The following is a 21,947-nucleotide window of genomic DNA, read 5'->3' as shown; positions in this document are numbered from 1 at the left end:
CAGGATACATCATGGAGTATTGAACTTGCAAAGCCCTGAGGCGCCTCTTTATATCCACAAATTGCGATCTTTTCCGTTGCACTTCCATAGATAAATCAGGGAAGAAGGATACTCTCACCCCATTGAAGGAGATATCTTGACGTTCTCTTGCTTTCCTCAGGATCTTGTCTCTATCCTTGTAGTGTAAAATCTTTATGAGAACGGGTCTCGGCGGTCTCCCCGGAGGACCGGGTCTGGTCGGCACCCTGTGCGCTCTCTCCACTGCAAACAGAGGAGTCAGTTCCTCTCTGCCAAACGTTTCGATCAGCCATTTTTCAAAGAAATCATCCGGATTCGTGCCCTCCACTCGTTCCGGAACCCCCACTAAGCCAACATTGTTCCGTCTTAGCCGATTCTCCATATCGTCTGTCTTTGCTAGTAAGGCAGCCACAGCCTGAGAATGTGCTTGTACATCCAGCTGTATGTTAGGAATAGCATCCTCCATATCTGATACTCTCCCCTCCACAGCAGTGGTGCGTTCCGCTGCTTAGAAATGATCTGCAAAAAGTAACAAAACGTCCTCCTTCAATCCACCCATCTAGCATGATAAGGCAGTGAGGACCATGGAATTCCGCTTTACTGCAGTAAAAATGTCCTTCAATGAGGGTTCCCCCTTTCTTGCGCCACTCTGCCCTCCAGCACCTGGCTGAGCCCACATGGCACCGCACACCTCCTCGTCCCCTGCCAAAGGGGAATACCTTGATCCATATGAGGAGCCTCCAACAGCCGATCTCCTGCCGATTTTCCCTGCAGTGCAGCTGCGCCCCCTGCTCTCGGCGTACGGGCGAACCGCTCCAGCTTCTCTGCTTCTTCCTGCCTGAGGCCTCTAGTCCGGCCATCCTTCTCGCCAGCGCCATCTTGGGAGCAGGACCCGGGACTCCCCGGCGGCGATTTCTGCTTCTTCGAGCGGGTCATCACGACCGGGCACTCCACCACCACCTCCTCCAGATCGAGGTAAGGCACAGGGGAGAAAGTTTTCCCAGAATTCAGTGGGATATATAGGGCTTACAGGATGGGTACAGCAGGAGCTCCGGTCACACACAAGTCCTCTCACATTCACCGCTAGGCCACGCCCCCGGCCTCATTCATTTCTATTGGCCACGGACACCTTTCAGTATTTTTACGGATGGTGTCCGGGCTGAAAAAAACAAAAATTGAATCTGTCCTATTCTGGTCAGTAATTACGGCAAGGACTCTCCCATAGAAGTCTATGGAAGCTTCTGTAAATATGGACGGCTACTGATGTGCATCCGTATACAGTCCGTATTTACTGAAGCATTGCTAGTCAACATGTTGATGACATAATTTGCAACCTCCCTCTTTCGGTAAGGAGCCGTATATACGGATGGAATACGGACCGTACTTACGGACACCCTTCCATATATACTGATGCCTACTGATCCATATTAATGGACAGTATTTCGGGATAGATGAAAATACTGTCGTGTGCATGGGGCCTAAGTGTGACAACCATTTTAAGACTGTATCGGAGATATGATCATAGAATTGCCAACAACATTTATAAGTGAAGTGTTGGGTTATGGATTATTCTTGTATTTATTTGGATCCAAATAAAAATGCACAGATTTGCTACTATTCTAGGTCACATAGAATGTCGATATTATTGTATGTGGTCATTCGATTCGACATAAAGGATCAGTGGAAATACTGTACCTGAGAGACATCAGAGGAGGATAGGTCATCAGGACCTGGCAGGCTGTAGTCTTTGGGCTTATAAGATACTTGAACAGGGACGTAGGCAGCCCAGCCATCCACAGAGGTGGTGTACCTGGGAAGAAGAAGTGCTCTGTCCGGGGACTTTTGCCCTGGGGAAGCTCATGACATCAGTGTCCATATTTTGGCAGAGACACCAGGAGCTTCCTCAGGGCCGGACTCCCTGGACAGAGCATCATGTAGTGATCTGCCTGGGGGGGGGAGGGATAGAGGGGTTGGGGCTGCTTGTATAAGTGTATACTGTGATACGTTGCAGGCATACATCGAGAGTCATCCTGACGTAAGCCTCAAACAGAAGGCTATAACACGGTGAAGGGGGCCAAGGCCCTTGCAACGCACACTAATAAAATGTAAACATTTTACACCCAGTTTGTACACAACCGTCCTGACCACTTCTGGATTGAGAACCATTACACACTAGTCATAACGGTTTGAAGAAAAGTTGAGTGAAGGTGTTAGCTGTATTTTTATAAACCGCATGTTATGTGCCTTCTCCAAAAATGTTGGATTTTAACAGTTCATAGCGGTTGTACTATTTATTTATATATCAAGTTTGCAGATGAAGGGCAACATTGTATATACAAACTTTACACACCTTGATTTTTTATTTTAACAGTGTATTTTGTGGGTAAGCTTCTGAATGCATTGGATTTTTTAGGTGCAAATGCAAGATTTAAGGCTTTTTTAATTTGTATTATTCTTAATGGTCACAAAAGTTGCATGATGGTGTAAATGGCTGTAAAGAGCAGGTTAAAACAATGCAATTGTCAGACTGTCTTTCAGGAAATATATAGCATGTGGCATTACATTCACGTTTCAAGGCATGTAATTCCGGTTTGCAGTGTTAGTTTTTACAATTTTCATCTTAAAATGTTAGATATTCTGCATGACAAGCCCATTTTGCATGGGCGTTTGGTGCTCTGGCATAAATATGTTCATATTACGTAGAATGTATGTTACCCGAAACATAAGAAATAGCCCTGGCCACCATTTTAGGTCTGTTCTACCCCAGCCCTACTTGAACTTGTATCTTCACTTAAATTTTATACGTGGGGGACTTAAAGAGGCTCTGTCACCAGATTTTGCAACCCCTATCTGCTATTGCAGCAGATAGGCGCTGCAATGTAGATTACAGTAACATTTTTATTTTAAAAAAACGAGCATTTTTGGCCAAGTTATGACCATTTTTGTATTTATGCAAATGAGGCTTGCAAAAGTACAACTGGGCGTGTTGAAAAGTAAAAGTACAACTGGGCGTGTATTATGTGCGTACATCGGGGCGTTTTTACTTCTTTTACTAGCTGGGCGTTGTGACGAGAAGTATCATCCACTTCTCTTCAGAACGCCCAGCTTCTGGCAGTGCAGACACAGCCGTGTTCTCGAGAGATCACGCTGTGACGTCACTCACAGGTCCTGCATCGTGTCAGACGAGCGAGGACACATCGGCACCAGAGGCTACAGTTGATTCTGCAGCAGCATCAGCGTTTGCAGGTAAGTAGCTACATCGACTTACCTGCAAACGCCGATGCTGCTGCAGAATCATCTGTAGCCTCTGGTGCCGATGTGTCCTCGCTCGTCTGACACGATGCAGGACCTGTGAGTGACGTCACAGCGTGATTTCTCGAGAACACAGCTGTGTCTGCACTGCCAGAAGCTGGGCGTTCTGAAGAGAAGTGGATGATACTTCTCGTCAGAACGCCCAGCTAGTAAAAAGTAAAAACACCCCGATGTACGCACATAATACACGTCCAGTTGTACTTTTGCAAGCCTCATTTGCATAAATACAAAAATGGTCATAACTTGGCCAAAAATGCTCGTTTTTTAAAAATAAAAACGTTACTGTAATCTACATTGCAGCGCCTATCTGCTGCAATAGCAGATAGGGGTTGCAAAATCTGGTGACAGAGCCTCTTTAACATACATTAATAATGCACATACATATAACAAGTTTCGACTAATTGTGACTGTCTTATGATAGTCTCAATGCATGAAGACCCGCAGATGACTACTCTAGAAAGTTGAGAAGTTGTTTGCAAGGAGGAGCAAAATCGCTGGGTGTGAATGCAATCGCTCAATGGTCTAACAAAACGAGTGTTGCCATGCAAAAACCATCTAGTAGTGTAATAAGTCACCCTGAGGATAGTCACTCAACAGTATTTTGGTCAGGCCTCATGAACACGACCGTAAAAACACCCGTTATTGCGGGTCGTAATTACGACCCGCAATAACGGGCCCATAGACTTCTGTTAGTCACGGGTACCTTCCCGTTTTCTCACGGGAAGGTGCCCGTGCCGTTAAAAAAAATAGAACATGTTCTATTTTTTCATTTTACGGGCCGTGCTGCTATACTTTATAATGGCAGCACGGCTCGCAAAAGCGGCCGGCTGCCCGTGGCCGCCCGTGCTCATGAGGCCTCAGTATTTGTAAGCGAAGACCAGGAGTAGAAAATGAATTTAGAGGGAAAAACAAATTAAATAAGTTGTATTAAAAAAGGAAAAATTTGTACCTCTTCCGTATTTTGGCCCTAATCTTGGTTTTGGCTTAGGGTATGTTCACACGACAGCGTCCGTAACGGCTGAAATTACGGGAATGTTTTCAGGAGGAAACATCCCCGTAATTTCAGCAGTAACGGCATGTGCAGGCGCTTGACATAATTGGCGCTGCTAATCATTGGAGTCAATGAATAACGGCTCCAATTACGCCCCAAGAAGTGACAGGTCACTTCTTTGACGCGGGCGTCTATTTACGCGCCGTCATTTGACAGCAAAAACTCCCGAATTACGTCCGTAATTAGTGTGTGTGCACATACCCTTACAAATACTGAAGCAAAATACCGGCCAATATACTTGCGTGTAAAAGTGGCCTAAATCAATCGAAATTGCATGTAAAACCAAAATTGGATGCCGCGACAAAAAAAAAAAAAAATGGCCAAAAATCGGGTCCCATTGATTTGAGAGGTGGAGGAGTTTTTTTTTCGTGAGCAGAAAAAAAAAAAAAAAAAAAAAAAACGGCATGCTTTCCTTTCCGCTGTTCCATCTCTGACCTCCCATTGAAATCACTGGGAGGCAGAGAAAGCGTTTTTTCGCAGCGTTATTTGCCCGCGTCGCTGATTGACCGCAGCTGAAAAACTCGGCAAAGAAAGTGCAGGCAGGTCAAAATCTGGCCTTAAGTTCCTGAAGGAATTTTGAGGCCGATTTTTCTGCCTGCAAAAAACTGTGCATTTTCATGTTTTTGGCAATGTTCACAGACAGGCAAAATAAATAAAAAATATAAAAAACATCCATTCTTACCTTCAAAATAACTTTTCCAAATGGCCAAACAAAGTACCTTGCAAGCCTCCAACACAGCACACCTACATTAGGTAAAAAAATAAATAAAATCACACATTGACGAACTACCATAAAAAGTGTGACATTTATAGGCAGATGAAATATGTTTTTCATGTAGAAGTCACATATTGTCTTTTTACAAACACCATAGTTCCATAGTTAGTACGGCTGAAAAAAGACATGTCCATCAAGTTCAACCAAGGGACGGGAAAAGGGAAGGAAAAATTTCTACACATAGGAGCGAATATTTTTTTGTTCTAGGAAATTATCTAACCCTTTTTTAAAGCCATCTACTGTCCCTGCTGTGACCAGCTCCTGCGGTAGACTATAGAGGAAGTAGATTAATAACAGTGTAGCAAAATCGGTGTAAAACCCAGCAGATATGGCCCAAACTGGTCAATCATTAGAAATAAAGGGGCCATCCAACCATTGTTACACCGTTCATCCTTGGAATCACTAAATTCCCAACAATAGCAGTCTATAATGCATATTACGTGTGGATTTGCCACATAGATTTTCTTGCAGCAAATTGCTGAATCTGCCTTCAAAAGAAGGCTGATTTTGGATGCAGATTTTAAAATGCATGATGAGCAAGCAGTTTTGTTACTTTTCAGCTTCTCATTGCGTAAGGCCCCATGCACACGAACGTAAAAACGCCCGTAATCACGGGCCCATAAACTTCTATTGGCCACGGGTACCTCTCCCGTATGCTTACGGGAAGGTGCCCGAGCCATTGAAAAATATAAAACATGTCCTATTTTAGGCCGTAATTACGGCACAGGCAGGCCCATAGAAGTCTATGGGGCTCCCGTAATTAGGGGTGACTTCGTGTGTGCACCCGTAATTACGGGAGCGTTGCTAGGCGACGTCAGGGGATAGTCACTGTCCAGGGTGCTGAAAGAGTTAACTGATCGGCAGTAACTATCAGCACCCGGGACAGTGACTTCCGATCACAATATAAATCAACGTGTAAAAAATAAAAAATAAAGTTCATACTTACCCAGAACTCCCTGCTTCTTCCTCCAGTCCGGCCTTCCAGGATGACGTTTCAGCCCATGTGACCGCTGCAGCCAATCACAGGCTGCAGCGGTCACATGGACTGCCGCATCATCCAGGGAGGTCAAGCTGTATGTCGAGAGGGACGTGTCACCAAGGCAACGGCCGGGTAAGTATGAATTTCTTTTACTTTTACCTCGGAAAGGGCTGCCCCTTCTCTCTATCCTGCACTGATAGAGAGAAGGGGCTGCCGATTAGTGCAGTGCAATTTTGCAGCGAAAACGTGCCCGTAAATACGGGTGGTATATTGGTGACACCGGATCCATAGTTACGGGCACAGGTCCGTAAATACTGGTGCAATATGGGTCGAATACATGTGACCAAGGACCCGTATTTACGGGAGGAAAAAAATATGTTCGTGTGCATGAGGCCTTCATGGGAATTTATGCTACAAATTCTGTGCTAAGACGGTTTTCAGCGAGCGAATTCCCAATGGAAGCAACGCGAGCCAGTAGAGACACATTTTCAATGTGGATTCTGAAAAAAAACAAAAAACGAATCATATAACAAAAAAAAAAAAGCTATGTGAAAACCTGGCCTTATGCTGCCAAATATTAGGCGATGTTCAGGATAAAAAAAATAAAATGGTGGATTTAAATAAAAAAAATAAAATAAAAAAAATGGCAATGAAATCCAGGCGTTTTTTGGAGATTTTTAAAATGGTTTTAGATTTTACAAACTGTTTAAGTGTCAATGGGAAATTTAAAAAAAAAAATAAAAAATTACTACTAAAACTTCAAGAAATGTCATTTTTATATATAAAGCGTAATGTTACAAGATGTTTTTTAATTCAGCAGCGTAAAAATATGCCTTGTATGAACTACAAAGCGTATTTCCCGTTGAAAAGCAACGGTAAGCTGTTTAAAGGCACATTTCAAGCGCATTTTAGGGAATAATATGGAGCGTTTTACGTGCCGAAATACTCCTGAAGATATGCCGTCTGAAAACAGTCTTTGAAGGGTTATTCCCAGATTCGCATAATTATCACCTATTCTGTGGATAGGTGATATTTTAGATCACACCGCTGGGACACCCAAGGTCCTTTTACATGGGCCAATTATCGGGTAACGATAGTTCATAGAATGCTCGTAGCCGATAATGGTCCTGTGCAAATGCTCGTTCGTCTGCTGATCGTATAGTTCCAAAAAAAGATTAATCGTTGTCGGCAGCACATCTTCCTGTAACAGGGAGACATGCTGCCGACAGAATAATAATGTACGGGGACGAGCTATCGGAGTAATGAGCACTCGTCCCTATACTAGCTCCTTGTGAAAGGAGAAAACGAGCCCCGATCAACGAGCTGTCTCAATGATCGGCGCTAGTTTACACGGCCCAGTACGGGACGTGTAAGAGCACCTCTACCAATTAGAACGGGGGTCCCAGACCCCCAGATTCACCACCGCAGCAAGGAGGACATTGAATTGAGCAGTGGTTAAACATGTACAGAGGAGTACAGCGCTCGGCTGTTTCCATTAGTCATGTAAACATTGACTAGATCGGTGTGTGCATGATGGACTGCCGCTTCATTCATTCTCCTCCAAAGCAGGGTGCGCAGCGAGGAGGATCTGGGTGTTCGGGACCCCGGTTTTCGCCATCAGTGGGGATGACAGCGGTAGTGCCCCAAGTGATCACACCATTATCAACTATCCCGTGGATAGGTGAGAATTATTGATTCCAGGACAGCCCCTTTCAGCACAGAAATTAATACTGCTGTTTAACATACCATAGGGAAATCCAAGTACGGAGATAAACATCACAATTGAAATTAGGAGATAAAAAAGGCAGATCCACCATCCAAACAAGAGCAGATAGAGAATATTCCCAAAAGTAAGAGTCGAGTCTGAAATAAAATACCAGTATATTAGACTAAGATGTTGAAGCAATTATGGCCCAAATTATATTATAACAAAATTTTAGACGAGTGTATCAACCGACACTCTCAGGGAACTTGCCCAGATCCAAATCATAGGTTATAGCGATATATCGGAGAGAAGTAAGAGACTGCTTGTATGCTCAAAAATACTCCTGACGTTTATTGATCAAGCAATTACAATAATAGCTTTCATAAAAGTGTGTAGGTTTGAAGTTAACCAGAGGCAATGTGACAATAACCGATTCAGCCAATAGCATAAAATGAGAATATTTCATGTTAACCAATCACAGACATACAATACACTTCAAATGTAAAATTATAGTTCTAAACTTTACAATATGTCTGCACCTGCTATCCACATTCCCAGGCCAGAATATAATTTTGTCTCTTGCCTTGTTCCCTGCTACATAGAGAGAGTCCACTACTCACTTGGGTATTAAGAACAAAATTTGCATAACACTCAAAATGCTCATTACTTTGTCAAAAATAAAAGCTTATATATAAAAAAACAAAAAAAAAAAACATTACTTATCTACTTTAAAGCACCTATTAGATTAGGTAGAAGATAGGGCTGTTATAAATTGGTGACCGAGCCTCTTTAAAAAACTGTGGATGTTCAGAATTAATCTGATTGTCTGAGGTAGCACATTCCAGGGAGTTTGTGCAGCATGAGAAAAATCTTAGAAACGGGAGGCTCGGATTATGGAGGATTTTAATCTAAGGTCGTTGGTAGAGCGTAAAGCGCAAGTAGGGCGGTAGACAGAGATGAGGGAGGAGATGTAAGGAGGTGCAGCACTGAGAAGAGCTTTGTGGGTGAGTAATAAGTGTCAATTATATTATAAAGTGAATGGGAAACCAGTGCAGTGACTGGCACAGTGTAGAGGCAGTGGTGTAAGAGTTGGTCAGAAAAAGGAGCCTGGCTGCTGCATTAAGGATAGATTGGAGGGGGGAGAGTTTGAGTCAAGACGAGAGTGAATCAGAGCAACAATGAGAGTTTTGGTTGTTTCCACAGTAAGAAAATGTCGGATTCTGCTGCCTAGGTGATATGGTAGAGCCACACACTGAGATGGAGACATCAGGTTTAGGTAGGTTAGTAGATGGTGGGAACACAAGGAGCTCAGTTTTAGAGACAGCGGACAGACAATCACTGGTGTTTTGTATTAGAGCGGGGGTGATGTCATGTGAAGAGGCATATAATCGGGTGTCATCAGCGTAGAGATGGTACTGGAAGCCAAATCTGCTGATGGTTTCTCAAATAGGGGCTGTGTAGAGAGAAAAGAGGAGCGGACCTAGGACTAATCCCTGAGGAACACCAATAGCAAGGGGAAGAGTAGTAGAACCAGCAAATTACATACTGAACGAGCAGTCAGTCATAGGAGGAAAACCAAGAGATTGTTTGTGACTTAAGTAAGGGCAGTTGAGAGAGAAAAAAGAGAGAGAGAGAGAAAAAGAGAGAGAGAGAGAGAGAAAAAGAGAGAGAGAGAGAGAGAAAAAGAGAGAGAGAGAGAGAGAAAAAGAGAGAGAGAGAGAGAGAAAAAGAGAGAGAGAGAGAGAGAAAAAGAGAGAGAGAGAGAGAAAAAGAGAGAGAGAGAGAGAAAAAGAGAGAGAGAGAGAGAGAAAAAGAGAGAGAGAGAGAGAAAAAGAGAGAGAGAGAGAGAAAAAGAGAGAGAGAGAGAGAAAAAGAGAGAGAGAGAGAGAGAAAAAGAGAGAGAGAGAGAGAGAGAAAGAGAGAAAAAGAGAGAGAGAGAGAAAAAGAGAGAGAGAGAGAGAAAAAGAGAGAGAGAGAGAAAAAGAGAGAGAGAGAGAAAAAGAGAGAGAGAGAGAAAAAGAGAGAGAGAGAGAAAAAGAGAGAGAGAGAAAAAGAGAGAGAGAGAAAAAGAGAGAATTACAAGGGCAGGTAGTATTAATATTAATTGATTACTGTAGTTTAGTGAGGTAAAAGAGTCCCTTTAAGTGCCAACCTAATTTAGAGAGTAATCACTGAGTTAGGGTGGAATGTAAATAAACTAAAAAAGGTATACTGACTAATATCAGGGCAGAAACCGGACACTTACACTTTTCCTTTCTTGACAACAGTCAAAGGCTGGATTCACACGAGCACATTACGTCCGCAATGGACGGACGTATTTTGGCCGCAAGTCCCAAACCGAACACACTTCAGGGAGCCGGGCTCCTATCATCATAGTTATGTACGATGCTAGGAGTCCCTGCCTCTCCATGGAACTATTGTCCCGTACTGAAAACATGATTATAATACGGGACAGTTGTCCGGCAGCGAGGCAGGGACTCCTAGCATCGTACATAACTATGATGCTAGGAGCCCGGATCCCTGCAGTGTGTTCGGTCCGGGACTTGCGGCCGAAATACGTCCGTCCATTGCGGACGTAATGTGCTCGTGTGAATCCAGCCTTTGGGTAAGCTCACGCCACCGTTGATACAAGTTTACCTCTATTCCGTCAGAGGAAGAGAGGATTGAAACATTAAACGGAAAGCAACGGTTCCGTTAGAATTACCATTGATTTGAATGGTAATTCTTTTGTTTCAGTTGCTTTCAGTTTGTCTCCGTTCGCTAGGTTTCTGTTTTGTTTTTTTTATGGAAGCAAAAAGCGGTCTGCAGAACTTTTCTTTCCGTGAAAAAAAAACTTAAAAAACATAGCGAACAGAGACAAGCAGAAAGCAACTTAAATCAATGGCAATTCCAACGGAACCGTTGCTTTCCGTTTAATGTTCCGATCCGCTCTTCCTCTGACGGAAGAGAGGTAAACGTATACTAACACTAGTGTGAAATTACCCTTATATCCATCATATCTTACGATACCCGGAAACATTAATGGAAAAGTGAAACATTTGTAGACGTTTCCTTATGATACTCAGACTTTTACCATGAAACCACTCATATGAAGGTTGTATTACCAACTGATGATTTCACTACATTCAGTTCAGAGTAGAGTTCTTTTATAATATCAGAACGATCCTCCCATGGTCTCTCGGTCACATGGCTTTTCCATTTTTTGAAACCAAACTGTTAAACAAAAAAAATATAAAAATAAATGGAAATACGTGAAGAAAAGATTAGTCAACAAAAAAAGTGTAACATTAACTAGAAAACATTTTAAAACAGGTTCCTACTCATTTTAACCCTTTAATGAGCAGGACATTTTTCTGTTTTTTCATTTAAATTTTTCCTTCCTTGCCTTCTAAGAACCATAACATTCTTATTTTTGATATAGCCAAATAAAAGCTCTTTTTGTGGGACAAGTTGTAGTTTTCAATGGCAAACTTTTATGTACCATATAATATACTGGGAAACTTTTAAAAATTATTTTGTGGGGTGGATTGGAGAAAACAAAACAAAAACACACGTTTTAACATTATTTTTTTTTCTTTATTATATCCCCCCTAGGCTACTTGAACTAGCGATCATTGAATGACTTGCACAATATACTGCAGTATATAGTGTTTCAAGCTCCAGACTTAAAACGGGTTTACGTATGATCGCTAGGGGTCCCACCGCTCCATTCAAAGTTTACGCTGTACTTGGCTGTCTTTTTTCGGCCCCATAGACATTTAATGGAGTGGCAGCGCACCTGTGCAATCACCGCTCCATTCAAAATTCTCCTCAATGCAATCATGCAGTCAGGAGGAACGGGGGTCGGGACCCCTGTCCTAGAGAGGACAGTGGTGAGGCCTTCAGCAATCATACATTTATCACCTATCCTGTGAGATGTCCTTTGTGTTAAAACCCCTTTAATAAGAGGAGAGAGATGGCAGACCTGGGGGCCTTCATAAGGCCCCCAGTCTGCCATGACAAGCATCAACAACTCTCGGGGGGGGGAAGAGTTGCTGGAGGGGCTTAGATGCTGCAGCCACTGTAGACTTTCCACCGCAGCCATGTTTCGGATTTTAATTTTTGCTTTTTCTTCCCCACCTTCCTAAAGCCATTATTTTTTTTAATTTCTCCATCTATAAAGCCGTATGATGAGGGTTTGTTTTTTGCGGAACGAGTTGTAGTTTTTCATGGCATCATTTAATGTACTGAGAAACTGAAAATAAAATTCTTTATAAAAGGTGGAATGGGAAAATAAAAATATATAAGAGTGACATGTTAACTTTATTCTGCGGATCAATACTATTACATCAAAACAAAATAGATATATATATTTTTTTAAATGTTTTAATACTTTTACAAGAAAAAAACGTAATTGTCTAAGTGGTGTGAGGGCTTATTTTTACAGGGCGAGATGTAGTAGTCACATCAAAGTCTGGAATGTGCCAGGAAGCACAGTAAAAGGTAAAAATGTTCAGGTGAGACACAAATTTAGCTTTTTGGACAAAATTCTAAATTCTGGGAGTCGCAAAACTAACAGCCCATTCCACAGCCCCCATGCTACGGTTCTCACCGGAGATGTGGACCCTTAAATGGTATGGACTTTCCCAGTCGGATTCCCAGGTTGTTTAGTCACCAATTGGCAGCAAGTGCCCTGAAGAACTATAGCGTAGTCTGGAACTAACCCATTAGTTGTTACCAGAGGTGAAGGCAACCCAGACTAGAGAAGCAGGTCTGCGGCTGCCAACATCGCTGGAGTGGAGAAGAGAGTCCAGTTGCCTAGTAACAACAGCGAAGCATTGTTTGGGCAGCATCATGCTGTACAAATTATTTTCCTTAGCAGAGACAGAGCATCTTGCTTAAAATGAAAGGACAAGTTAATGGTACAAAACACAGGGAGATAGTATAGTGCAAGATCACCAGCCTCAGTCTGCTGAAAAAAACCGAAATAAGCACGGACAGCAGCTTGTCTGCCGCAAACGGAAAGGATCAGCCATTTTGACATTTTTACACCTGATCCTTCTTTCCCGCCCCTCATCTTCTGCCAGGGGGGGAGGGGGTTGAGTTGGGAGATCTCCATACACATTAGTCGACAGATCCTGCCAAAGTTGCTGGATTCGGACAACAATCTAACGTTTTTGTCCGGAATTGCAGACAGGAAGATACGCAGCGGAATACAGTAGCAGAATAGAGCGTTAGATTTAACAAATCTCATCCAGACGCTGCGTAAAATTCGTCCAGAACGTCACACGTGGTGCGTTTTTTTTCGGCACATGGCACATTGAAAAACTGCCACGTAAAAGAACGCACGTGAAAAAGAAGTGCATGTCACTTCTTGAGCCGTTTTTCATTGACTATAGAAAAACCGCTCCAAAAACGGTCGTAAAAACGTAGCGGAAAACGCGAGTTGCTTAAAAAAAAAAAAAAAAAAAAAAAAAAACGTCTGGAAATCAGGAGCTGTGTTCCCCTGAAAACAGCTTCGTATTTTCAGACGTTTTTTTGCTAAGCGTGTGAACATACCCTCACCCTGCTTCAACTTACCAAACAAGCAAAAGTAACAAAATTTTCCCCCTTAACCCAAGTCTTGCCTTGTAGTTGTTAGACAGTTTAAGAGCTTCAACCTCATTCTCTGCAGTTATGGTGGTTTTAGTAAGACAGATGTTGCAGGGCTGGACCTCTTCTGAGTGATCAGGACAACAGGATGGAGTGGAGGCTGCTCCTACAAGATAAAGAAATCAATGAGAGTTAGGCCCCATGCCCACAACCGTAATAAGGACCCATTCATTTATATGGCCGACGGACACCTTCCCATATATTTACAGCATGTAGAAAGCTTCCGTGAAAAAGAGGATAGGTCCTATTTTTTTTTATTTTATGGACCGTGCTCCCATACTTTATAATGGGAGCACTGTCCGCAAATACGGAGGACTGTTCGCAGCAGTCCGAACCCATAATCACAGACCGTGATTACAGGCAGGGTCGTGTGCAAGGGGCCTTACCGTGCATTCGGATAGTCTTCAGACCCTTTCACTTTTTTTTCATATTTGTGGTTATGTTGAGGCCTTTTGTTAAATTATTAAAATAAAAAGTGGTCTTTCTAAACATTTCTAAAATTCGATTAAAAGTGGAAAAAAAAAAACCAAAAAAAACAAAAAACAATAAACCTCAAATTTCACATGGACATAAGTATTCAGACCCTTTGCTATGACACTTGAAATTTAGCTCTGGAGCCTTCCATTTCTCTAGATAATCTTCAAAATGTTTCTACACCTTGATAAACCTGTGGTAAAGTCATTTGATTGGACATATTTTGGAAAGACACACCCCTGTCTATATAAGGTCTCACAGCTGACAATGCATATCAGAGCAAAAACCAAGCCATGAGGAGGAAAGAACTTCCTGTAGAGCTCAGAGATAGGATTGCGTGGAGGCACAGATCTGGAGAAGGGTACAAAAAAAAAAAGTTTGGAACAGCCAGGGCTCTTCCTTGGGCTGGCCACCCCACCAAACCAAGTAATCGGATGAGAAGGCCCTTGGCAAGAGGTGACCAAGAACCCAATGGTCACTCTGGCTGAGCTCCAAAGACCCTGTGTGCAGATGGGAGAAAATTCCAGAGTAGCAAAAAAGCCACCTCTCCTCAGTGAGACACACATGAAAGCCCGCCCGGGCCTAAAAGTCCTAGAGGACTCTCAGACTGAGAAACAAGATTGGTCTGATGAAACCAAGATTCAACTTTTAAGCGTCATGTCTGAAGGAAACAAGGCACGGCTCATTGCCTGCCCAATACCATCCCTACAATGAAGCATGGTGGTGGCAGCATCGTGCTGTGGGGGTGTTTTTCAGCGGCTGGGTCAGGGAGACTGGTCAGTGTTGAGGGAAAGATGAATGGATCAAAGTACAGAGATATTCTTAATGAAAACCTGATCCAGAGTGCTCTGGACCTCAGACTGGGCCAAAGGTTCACCTTCCAACAAGACAATGACCCTAAGCACACAGCCAAGACAGCACAGGAGTGGCTTAGTGACAACTCTGAATGTTTTTGAGTGGCTCAGTCAGAGCCAGACTTTAACCCAATTGAACATCTCTGGAGAGACCTGAAACCATCTGTCCACCGAAGGTCCCCATCCAACCTGACAAGAGCTTGAGAGGGAGGATCTGAAGAACAGCAGAAAATTCTCAAATCCAGGTATGCAAACCTTGCGGCATCATACCCAAGAAGACTGGAGGCTGTTATCACTGCCAAAGGTTATTCAACTAAAGAAGGAGTAAAGGGTCTGAATACTTATGTCAATGCAATATTTTAGTTTTTCCTTTTCAATAAATTAGCAAAGATTACTAACATTCTGTTGTCGCATTGTCATTATGGGGTATGGAGGGCAGAATGATGGGGGGGGGGGCAACTTGAATTTTATTTTAGCACAAGGCCTCAACATAAAAATGCATATGGTCCGAAGACTTTCCAAATGCATTGTATAACAAGCAAGATCAGGATTTTTATAGCATACCAAGATTTGATCAGTATTTTGTGTAACCATTTTGAAGCCTAAATCAGGACTGCATCCTAAACACAGGGGAAATATAATGGAAAGATTATCTTCTCTTTGCATCCCCTCCAGATTTTAGCTTTAAAACACTGATGCAAAACAGACCAAAAATATTGAAAGACAAATATGGCAAAGTTGAATCGTTAAAAGGAGTGGTCTTATCTTGACAATCCCTTTCCATATGCCCTATTTGAGCAACTGCACATCATAGTGGGACCCCTCTCTTTGAAAAAGGCACGCTCCCTCTGGCAGACCTAGTCCATCCATATTAAATGGATGGCAACTTATGTGAATTGCCAAATAAACCACTCTATCCCAGGAAGCTTCAACTATGATGTAGTAGATCACACCTCGAAGATCCGTCTAAACATTTAAAATTGCACTGATAAGTTAGTCACACGAGATTTGGACTGCCGTTTGAGACTTCCTGCTTCGGAGCTGGGAGAGCCCTGGGGTGAATGAGGGGAATGTGTGCTCCGGTCCGGTAATTGTGGGACACTCAGTGGACAGATGAAAAATGAATTAGGCTGGAATACCCCATTAAATAATAAAATGCTGTCTGCATGCAGTCACCATTAGGGGGAGCTTACTGCATACAGAAATATTACGGCGTTCAGTGGGAGCCATATGCAGTGATAGCTGCAGACAGCCAAAACATTAGGATTTAAAATCTATGACTGCGTGAAGGTAATCAGGATATCTGGAGCAAAACCCAGAGGGTATGTTCACACGCAGTGGTTTCAGATGTAATTCGGGCCGTTTACGCCTCGAATTACGCCTGAAAAGACGGCACCATTACGCCTCCAAACATCTGCCCATTGCTTGCAATCGGATTTACGGTGTTCTGTTCCCACGATGCGCAATTTTACGAGTTGTCAAAATACGGCGCGTAAAATGTTGCCGCGTCAAAAGTGCAGGTCATTTCTTGGGACGTTGTTTGGAGGCATTTTTCATTGACTCCATTGAAAAACAGGCGTAAAATACGCTGCGAAAACTGCGAGTTGCTACAAAAACGTCTGAAAATCAGGAGCGGTTTTCGCTTGAAAACAGCTCCGTATTTTCAGACGTTTTTTGCTAAGCGTGTGAACATACCCCGACTCACATGCACTGTGAAATAAAACCAGCAACTTTGGAACCACAATAAAAATTGTAAAAGTTAGATATTCATTTTAAAAGGGATCTACTGGTTTTATGTAAATAACACTTATTCTGGTTTTACATCCAGATTGTTTCTGTTTGCAGACAAAAGTGGCATTGTACACCTTTTCATTGGTGCACAACTCATCACCACAGAGAGCTAAAAAAAAAATATAAATATAAAAATAGATTTTTCTTTTCACTCACCTGGCAAAAGTCTTGGCGTAAGCAGACTATGTTGGTGAGATCCAGAATGAGTGTCTACCAAATCAGCCTGGACGTTTATGGCACAATGTCTATCACAGAGGGATCCTCTCCGATGTTGTGCGTCAGCACGGTGTTCAAATTCACGTGGGAAGTCTGGAACAAAAGTGCCAAGGCAAGAATTCACATCAACTAAAACAGCACACAATTAACAAAGAAGAAGCTACTAATCTATTTGCTCTGCTTTTGTAGAGTAAAACAGATAAGAGCAGCCATCATGTGTTTTTGTTAAAAGTACAGACACCATATCAGTTACTCTTAATCAAGTAAAAATTAACGCCCAAGATGAAAAGGACAGGCACTTCCATCACATCCAACTGAGAATCCCATACGACCATTAATAAACTTGCTGCCTTCGATGGCACTGTGCTCTCCTACATTTAGTGCCATTGGTAGGATAGAGTTGTCACAATGACAGCCGACTACTGAAATAATCAGTTCCAATTCACTAAAAACCCAGAACATTGCGTAGTTGGTCTTCAAAATGCAGAAGCCGCGGCTTCTGGCTATCACACAGCAGCTAGGGAACACCAAGACGTCATTGATAATCAGGGATCTAACTAAAAATAAATAAAGGCAAGTGTAAAAGCAAAAACAAAAAAAACCGTGTGCAGAGGCTGCATCCTAGGCCTTATTCAGATGAGCGTATTTCACGTCCGCGTGCTGTGTTATTTTCACGGACACCACACGGACCAATGAATCTCAATGGGGCTATTCAGACATGCGTTGTTTTTCACGCAGCGTGTTTCCGTTGCGTGAGACACTGAATGTCCTATTCTGGCGAGTTTTTCCAGATCAGGCACCCCTTCATTTCAATGGGTGCGTGAAAATCACGGACGTCATCCGTGTGCGGTCCGTGATTCACGCACCGGTTGCTTAAGAAATAGACAAAAATAAATAAATAAATAAATAATAATAAAAAAAAAAAAAGTGCACCAACACGAACACACTGATGGCACACGGAACTGCAACGCAGGAAAAACCCTGCTTTTTTTGCGGACGCAAAACGGACACGTTTGTGTGAATCTAGCTTAAAGATAAGGGCGGGGGATATACTATATGGCTGAAAGTGTTTGCACACCACTCCACACGCAAAAAAGGTACAGTTAGGCCCCCTGCACACGGCAGATTTTGTGCTTGCTTACCCCCTCCCTCTTCCCTGCGCAAAGTCCGGCATGACGTTGCAGGCCATGTGACGCTGCAGCAAGTGATTGGCTGCAGCGGTCACATGGGGTGACAAGTCATCCCAGGAGGTTGGACTGCAGGGAGGAGAGACTTCTGCTTAAGGCCCCATTCACATTGTGTTTGTGCTATCCGCCGAGCGTATACGTTTCCAAGCACTAAAAAAAGCATTGAAACGTATAGCTCGGCGTATACAAAGACTAGAATGGGTCAAATGTAGACCAAAATAGCATCCGTTTGGTCTAAGTTTGTCATGGTTTACGTTGGGATATTTTTTAGGTTAAAAAAACGGACAGAAACGTATACCAACGTATGAGTATACGCTAAACGTACATGCTATAAAAAACCAGATGTAAACAGAAAATGGTACATGTTTGTACAAGCTTTCATTGGTCCCCGTTTTTATAAGAGAAACGTATACGGTCGGCAGACAGCACAAACGCGATGTGAATGGTGTCTAAGTTAGTTTTTTTTTTTTCCTGGATTCGCTGAGACTCCACCGCAAAAGTCGCAACACTTGGGCTTTCTGTTGCAGGTTTTGAATCCCATTGTCTTCAAATGGGGAAAACACGCAACGGAAAACGAACGAAAACGCAGCATAAATTGACATGCTACGGATTTAAATTCCACACCGCAGGTCAATTTATTAACGTTTTCGCTGCGTTTTTTTCCAACGCACGGGAATGATATTTTTTTAAGTCTCATCCACTTTGCTGCTGATGTAAATGCTGCCGAATTTCTGCACAGAATTCAGTAGCATAATACAGCAGCGTGGATGGGATTTGAACAAATCTCATCCACACGCTGCGTAAATAATGAGCGGAAAAAACGATCAGAAATGGACACGAAGCGCAGAATTTCACTCCGCAGCATGTCAGTTGTATTTGCGTAAACGCTGCTTATTTATTGCGGGTTTTCCCGTTTGAATTCAATGGGGAGGTAAAACTCACAATAAATAGCAGATGTTGCAAGGTTTTTTTGCAGCGATTCCGCCGCAAAAAAAACGCAACTCTAAAAAAACAAAAATCTTATACTTACCCAGAAGTCTTTTTCTACCTCCAGACCAGCCTCCTGCAATGATGTTTCATCCCATGTGACAGCTGCAGTCACATGGGATAAAACATTATCCCAGCAGGCCGGCCTTTATCCCATGTGACCGCCACTGTAGCCAATCAGAGGCTGCAGCGGTTTCCTCGGATGAAACGTCAGGCTGGCTAAATGCTGCCGTTTTCCACAGCGGACATTCCGGGCGAAAAAGTGAACCACAGTTTGGTGCGGTCTTTTGCCCGGAATTCCCTGCAGCCACCGGGGCGGATACGCTGCGTAACTTTTTTGAAGACCTCTTAAAAATAAAAAATATAAAAAAAAGGGGGGGGGGGGTATGTTTCAGTGCAACGAGTAACTAAACTAAGTCTTGGATTAACATCGGTATGGCTTCGTTCACATCTGCGTTAGGGTCCCGTTCTGATGGAGGTTTCGGTCAGGACGGGACACGGAGTAGACCCAAACTGACACCCACGGAAACCAGAGGTTTCCGTCTCCATCACCACTGATTTCAATGGTGACTGATCCGGTGCCCATGGTTCCAGTTTGTGTCTGTTGTGCACCGGACCCGTCGTTTTGCCGAAATCAATAGCGTAGTCGACCTATGGTTTCCGTTTGTTTTAGTCAGGGTTCCGTTCTGACGGAAAGCTCCAACGGAACGCCTGAACGGAGCCCTGAGGCAGAGGTGAACGAACCCTTCATTGCAAAGCAGAAAAAAACGAAACATACAATGCCATCCTCAACCCAAGGAGTTCATTGTATAGTAAACATCAAAACGAGACAAAGTCACAAGTCTACAGAGAGATGGAGACCGGACCAGTTCCAGCCGCCACATCAGGGAATGGGAATTTACTAAATCAAAGCAAAAATTGACCTTGTTCCCGGCTCCGGTTACATCCGGTCATAGTTTCTCTCTCATATTCACATACGATACAAGTAACCTCACACTCAGGCCGGATTTACACGAGCATGTGCATTTTGCGCGCGCAAAAAACGCTGCCTTTTGCACGTGCAAAAGGCACTTAACAGCTCCGTGTGTCAGCAGCACATGATGCGCGGCTGCGTGATTGTCACGCAGCCGCCATCATTATGACACTGTTTGTATGTTTGTAAACAGAAAAGCACAAGGTGCTTTTCTGTTTTCAGTCATAGTTTTTACTGCTGTTGTGCGAATCACGCGCGTCCCACGGAAGTGCCTCAGTGTGGTGCGCGTGATTTTCATGCACCCATTGACTTCAATGGGTGCGTGATGCGCGAACAACGCACAAATATAGGACATGTCGTGAGTTTTACGCAGCGAACACACGCTGCGTGAAACTCACGGACAGTCTGCACTGCCCCATAGACTAGCATAGGTCCGTGCGAGGCGCGTGAAAATCACTGACAGTCTGCACGGCCCATAGACTAACATAGGTCCGTGCGAGGCGCGTGAAAATCACGCGTGTTGCACGGACGTATATCACGTTCGTCTAAATAAGCCCTCAAGCTGGAAATGGCAGAAATAAACAACCAGCATCTATCGGAAGGTTTTCCCACCTGTTCAGATATATTCACACACGTCAGATTTATCACAGAAGTTTATGTGGCTGCTCCATTTATCTAGATGGGGCTTGAAAAAATCCACTCACAAGCGGCAAAAACAACTCCAACCGTATACATCTCAACAAACGTGAAAAACGTGGCTGCAAAAAATCTCGAGATGTTGGAAGAAGGTCACCACTGGGACTTATTACAGAAGCAATTTATACTTGTCACACGTGTACTGTAAAGCTGGCCATACAGTTTATGGTCAGCTGCAACACCACACCGGGAAAGGAGAGATAGATAGATCTATCGCTCAGGTAAAACAGGTTTCTTTTCAGCTGACAAGGGGCAAAAAAAATCCAGCCTGGCAGATTTGCGTATAAATTTTGGATTAACAATCCGGAGCATAAACTGTAAAAAAAAATTTTTTAATATCAGCCGACTTTTATCCTATGTGCATGGCAAGTTTAGGCTGTGAGAGTTCAAGTTGGGGAAGTGATTCATCCTCGGGAGCGTGCACATGGCCTAATAGAGTGCTGTATATATATATATATATATATATATATATATATATATACACACAGTTTTTTTTCTCCCCGGACAAAACTACTTTAAATTTCAATTTAAAAAAAAAACATAAAACGATGTCAGCCAAGAAATACCGTCACATATCACACACACATCCACTATGTAAGTTTGGGCAATACGTGACTTGTAGTTCGACAGCACAACTAACGCGGTTTTGGATGGAAGGAGCGCGCTAATAAACAGAGGAGCCGCAGCAGCTGGTCCGGGATGCGCACACACGGATCAGGTGTAACCGCTCACAGCATTTGGAAGCACTGACACAAATCACCTGCAAGTCACGACACCAGTCACAATATTCATCACGACATAAATATCAGTGTAGACATAGTCCCACAACTGCTCTTACCAAAGGTGTCATGCGTGTACCTCCTGCGCCGTGCATACTCCGCATCTGTAGACATGTCTCCGCCACTGACACACACGCACGCCATCCACAGACCTCAACGCTGTTTTAAGAAATAGGATTGCTTATGTGCGCATGCGTGGTTTGTGTTGCTCTGAAGCACGCCGGGATTTGTAGTTGCAATTCCAATTAAAAGCACTAGGGGGCACACTTGAGGAATGGCTAGATATTCTAGAAGCATAGCAAATGAGGCTATGCATGCGATACCGGATGGTAGGCGTTACTTGCTTTTGTCTATAGACGTTAATCATGAATATGTACGTTTGTAATATCTTTTAAATATTAACTTTTGGATTTAAAGGAAATCTATTATCAGACGGTTTCATAATTTTTAACATTTTGTGTGGTGATTGAATAATGTAAACGTGAACTATTAAATATTGCAGTCTCATATTGTTCACAT

At 43.1% G+C, this 21,947-nt stretch overlaps 1 protein-coding gene across 1 annotated transcript in view; it reads right to left on the bottom strand.

Moving 5' to 3' along the window:
• LOC142747990 (uncharacterized) overlaps positions 1-21,580 on the bottom strand; it is a 113,835-nt gene extending 92,255 nt beyond the window's left edge. Inside the window, exons 1-6 of the mRNA XM_075855103.1 lie at positions 21,488-21,580; positions 16,747-16,899; positions 13,447-13,577; positions 10,945-11,053; positions 7,882-7,998; positions 5,064-5,125 (exon numbers count right to left, since the gene is read on the bottom strand). Of these exons, the coding sequence (XP_075711218.1) occupies positions 5,064-5,125; positions 7,882-7,998; positions 10,945-11,053; positions 13,447-13,577; positions 16,747-16,899; positions 21,488-21,572 (657 nt within the window). The 5' untranslated portion in view covers positions 21,573-21,580. The remainder of the gene's footprint in view (positions 1-5,063; positions 5,126-7,881; positions 7,999-10,944; positions 11,054-13,446; positions 13,578-16,746; positions 16,900-21,487) is intronic.
• Between the last annotated feature and the right edge of the window lie 367 nt (positions 21,581-21,947).

The sequence above is a fragment of the Rhinoderma darwinii genome, chromosome 3 (assembly GCF_050947455.1).
Source record: "Rhinoderma darwinii isolate aRhiDar2 chromosome 3, aRhiDar2.hap1, whole genome shotgun sequence".
Taxonomy (NCBI): Eukaryota; Metazoa; Chordata; class Amphibia; order Anura; family Rhinodermatidae; genus Rhinoderma; species Rhinoderma darwinii.
The sequence above is the reverse complement of the archived record's forward strand: the minus strand, read 5'-3'. Positions and strand labels throughout refer to the sequence as shown.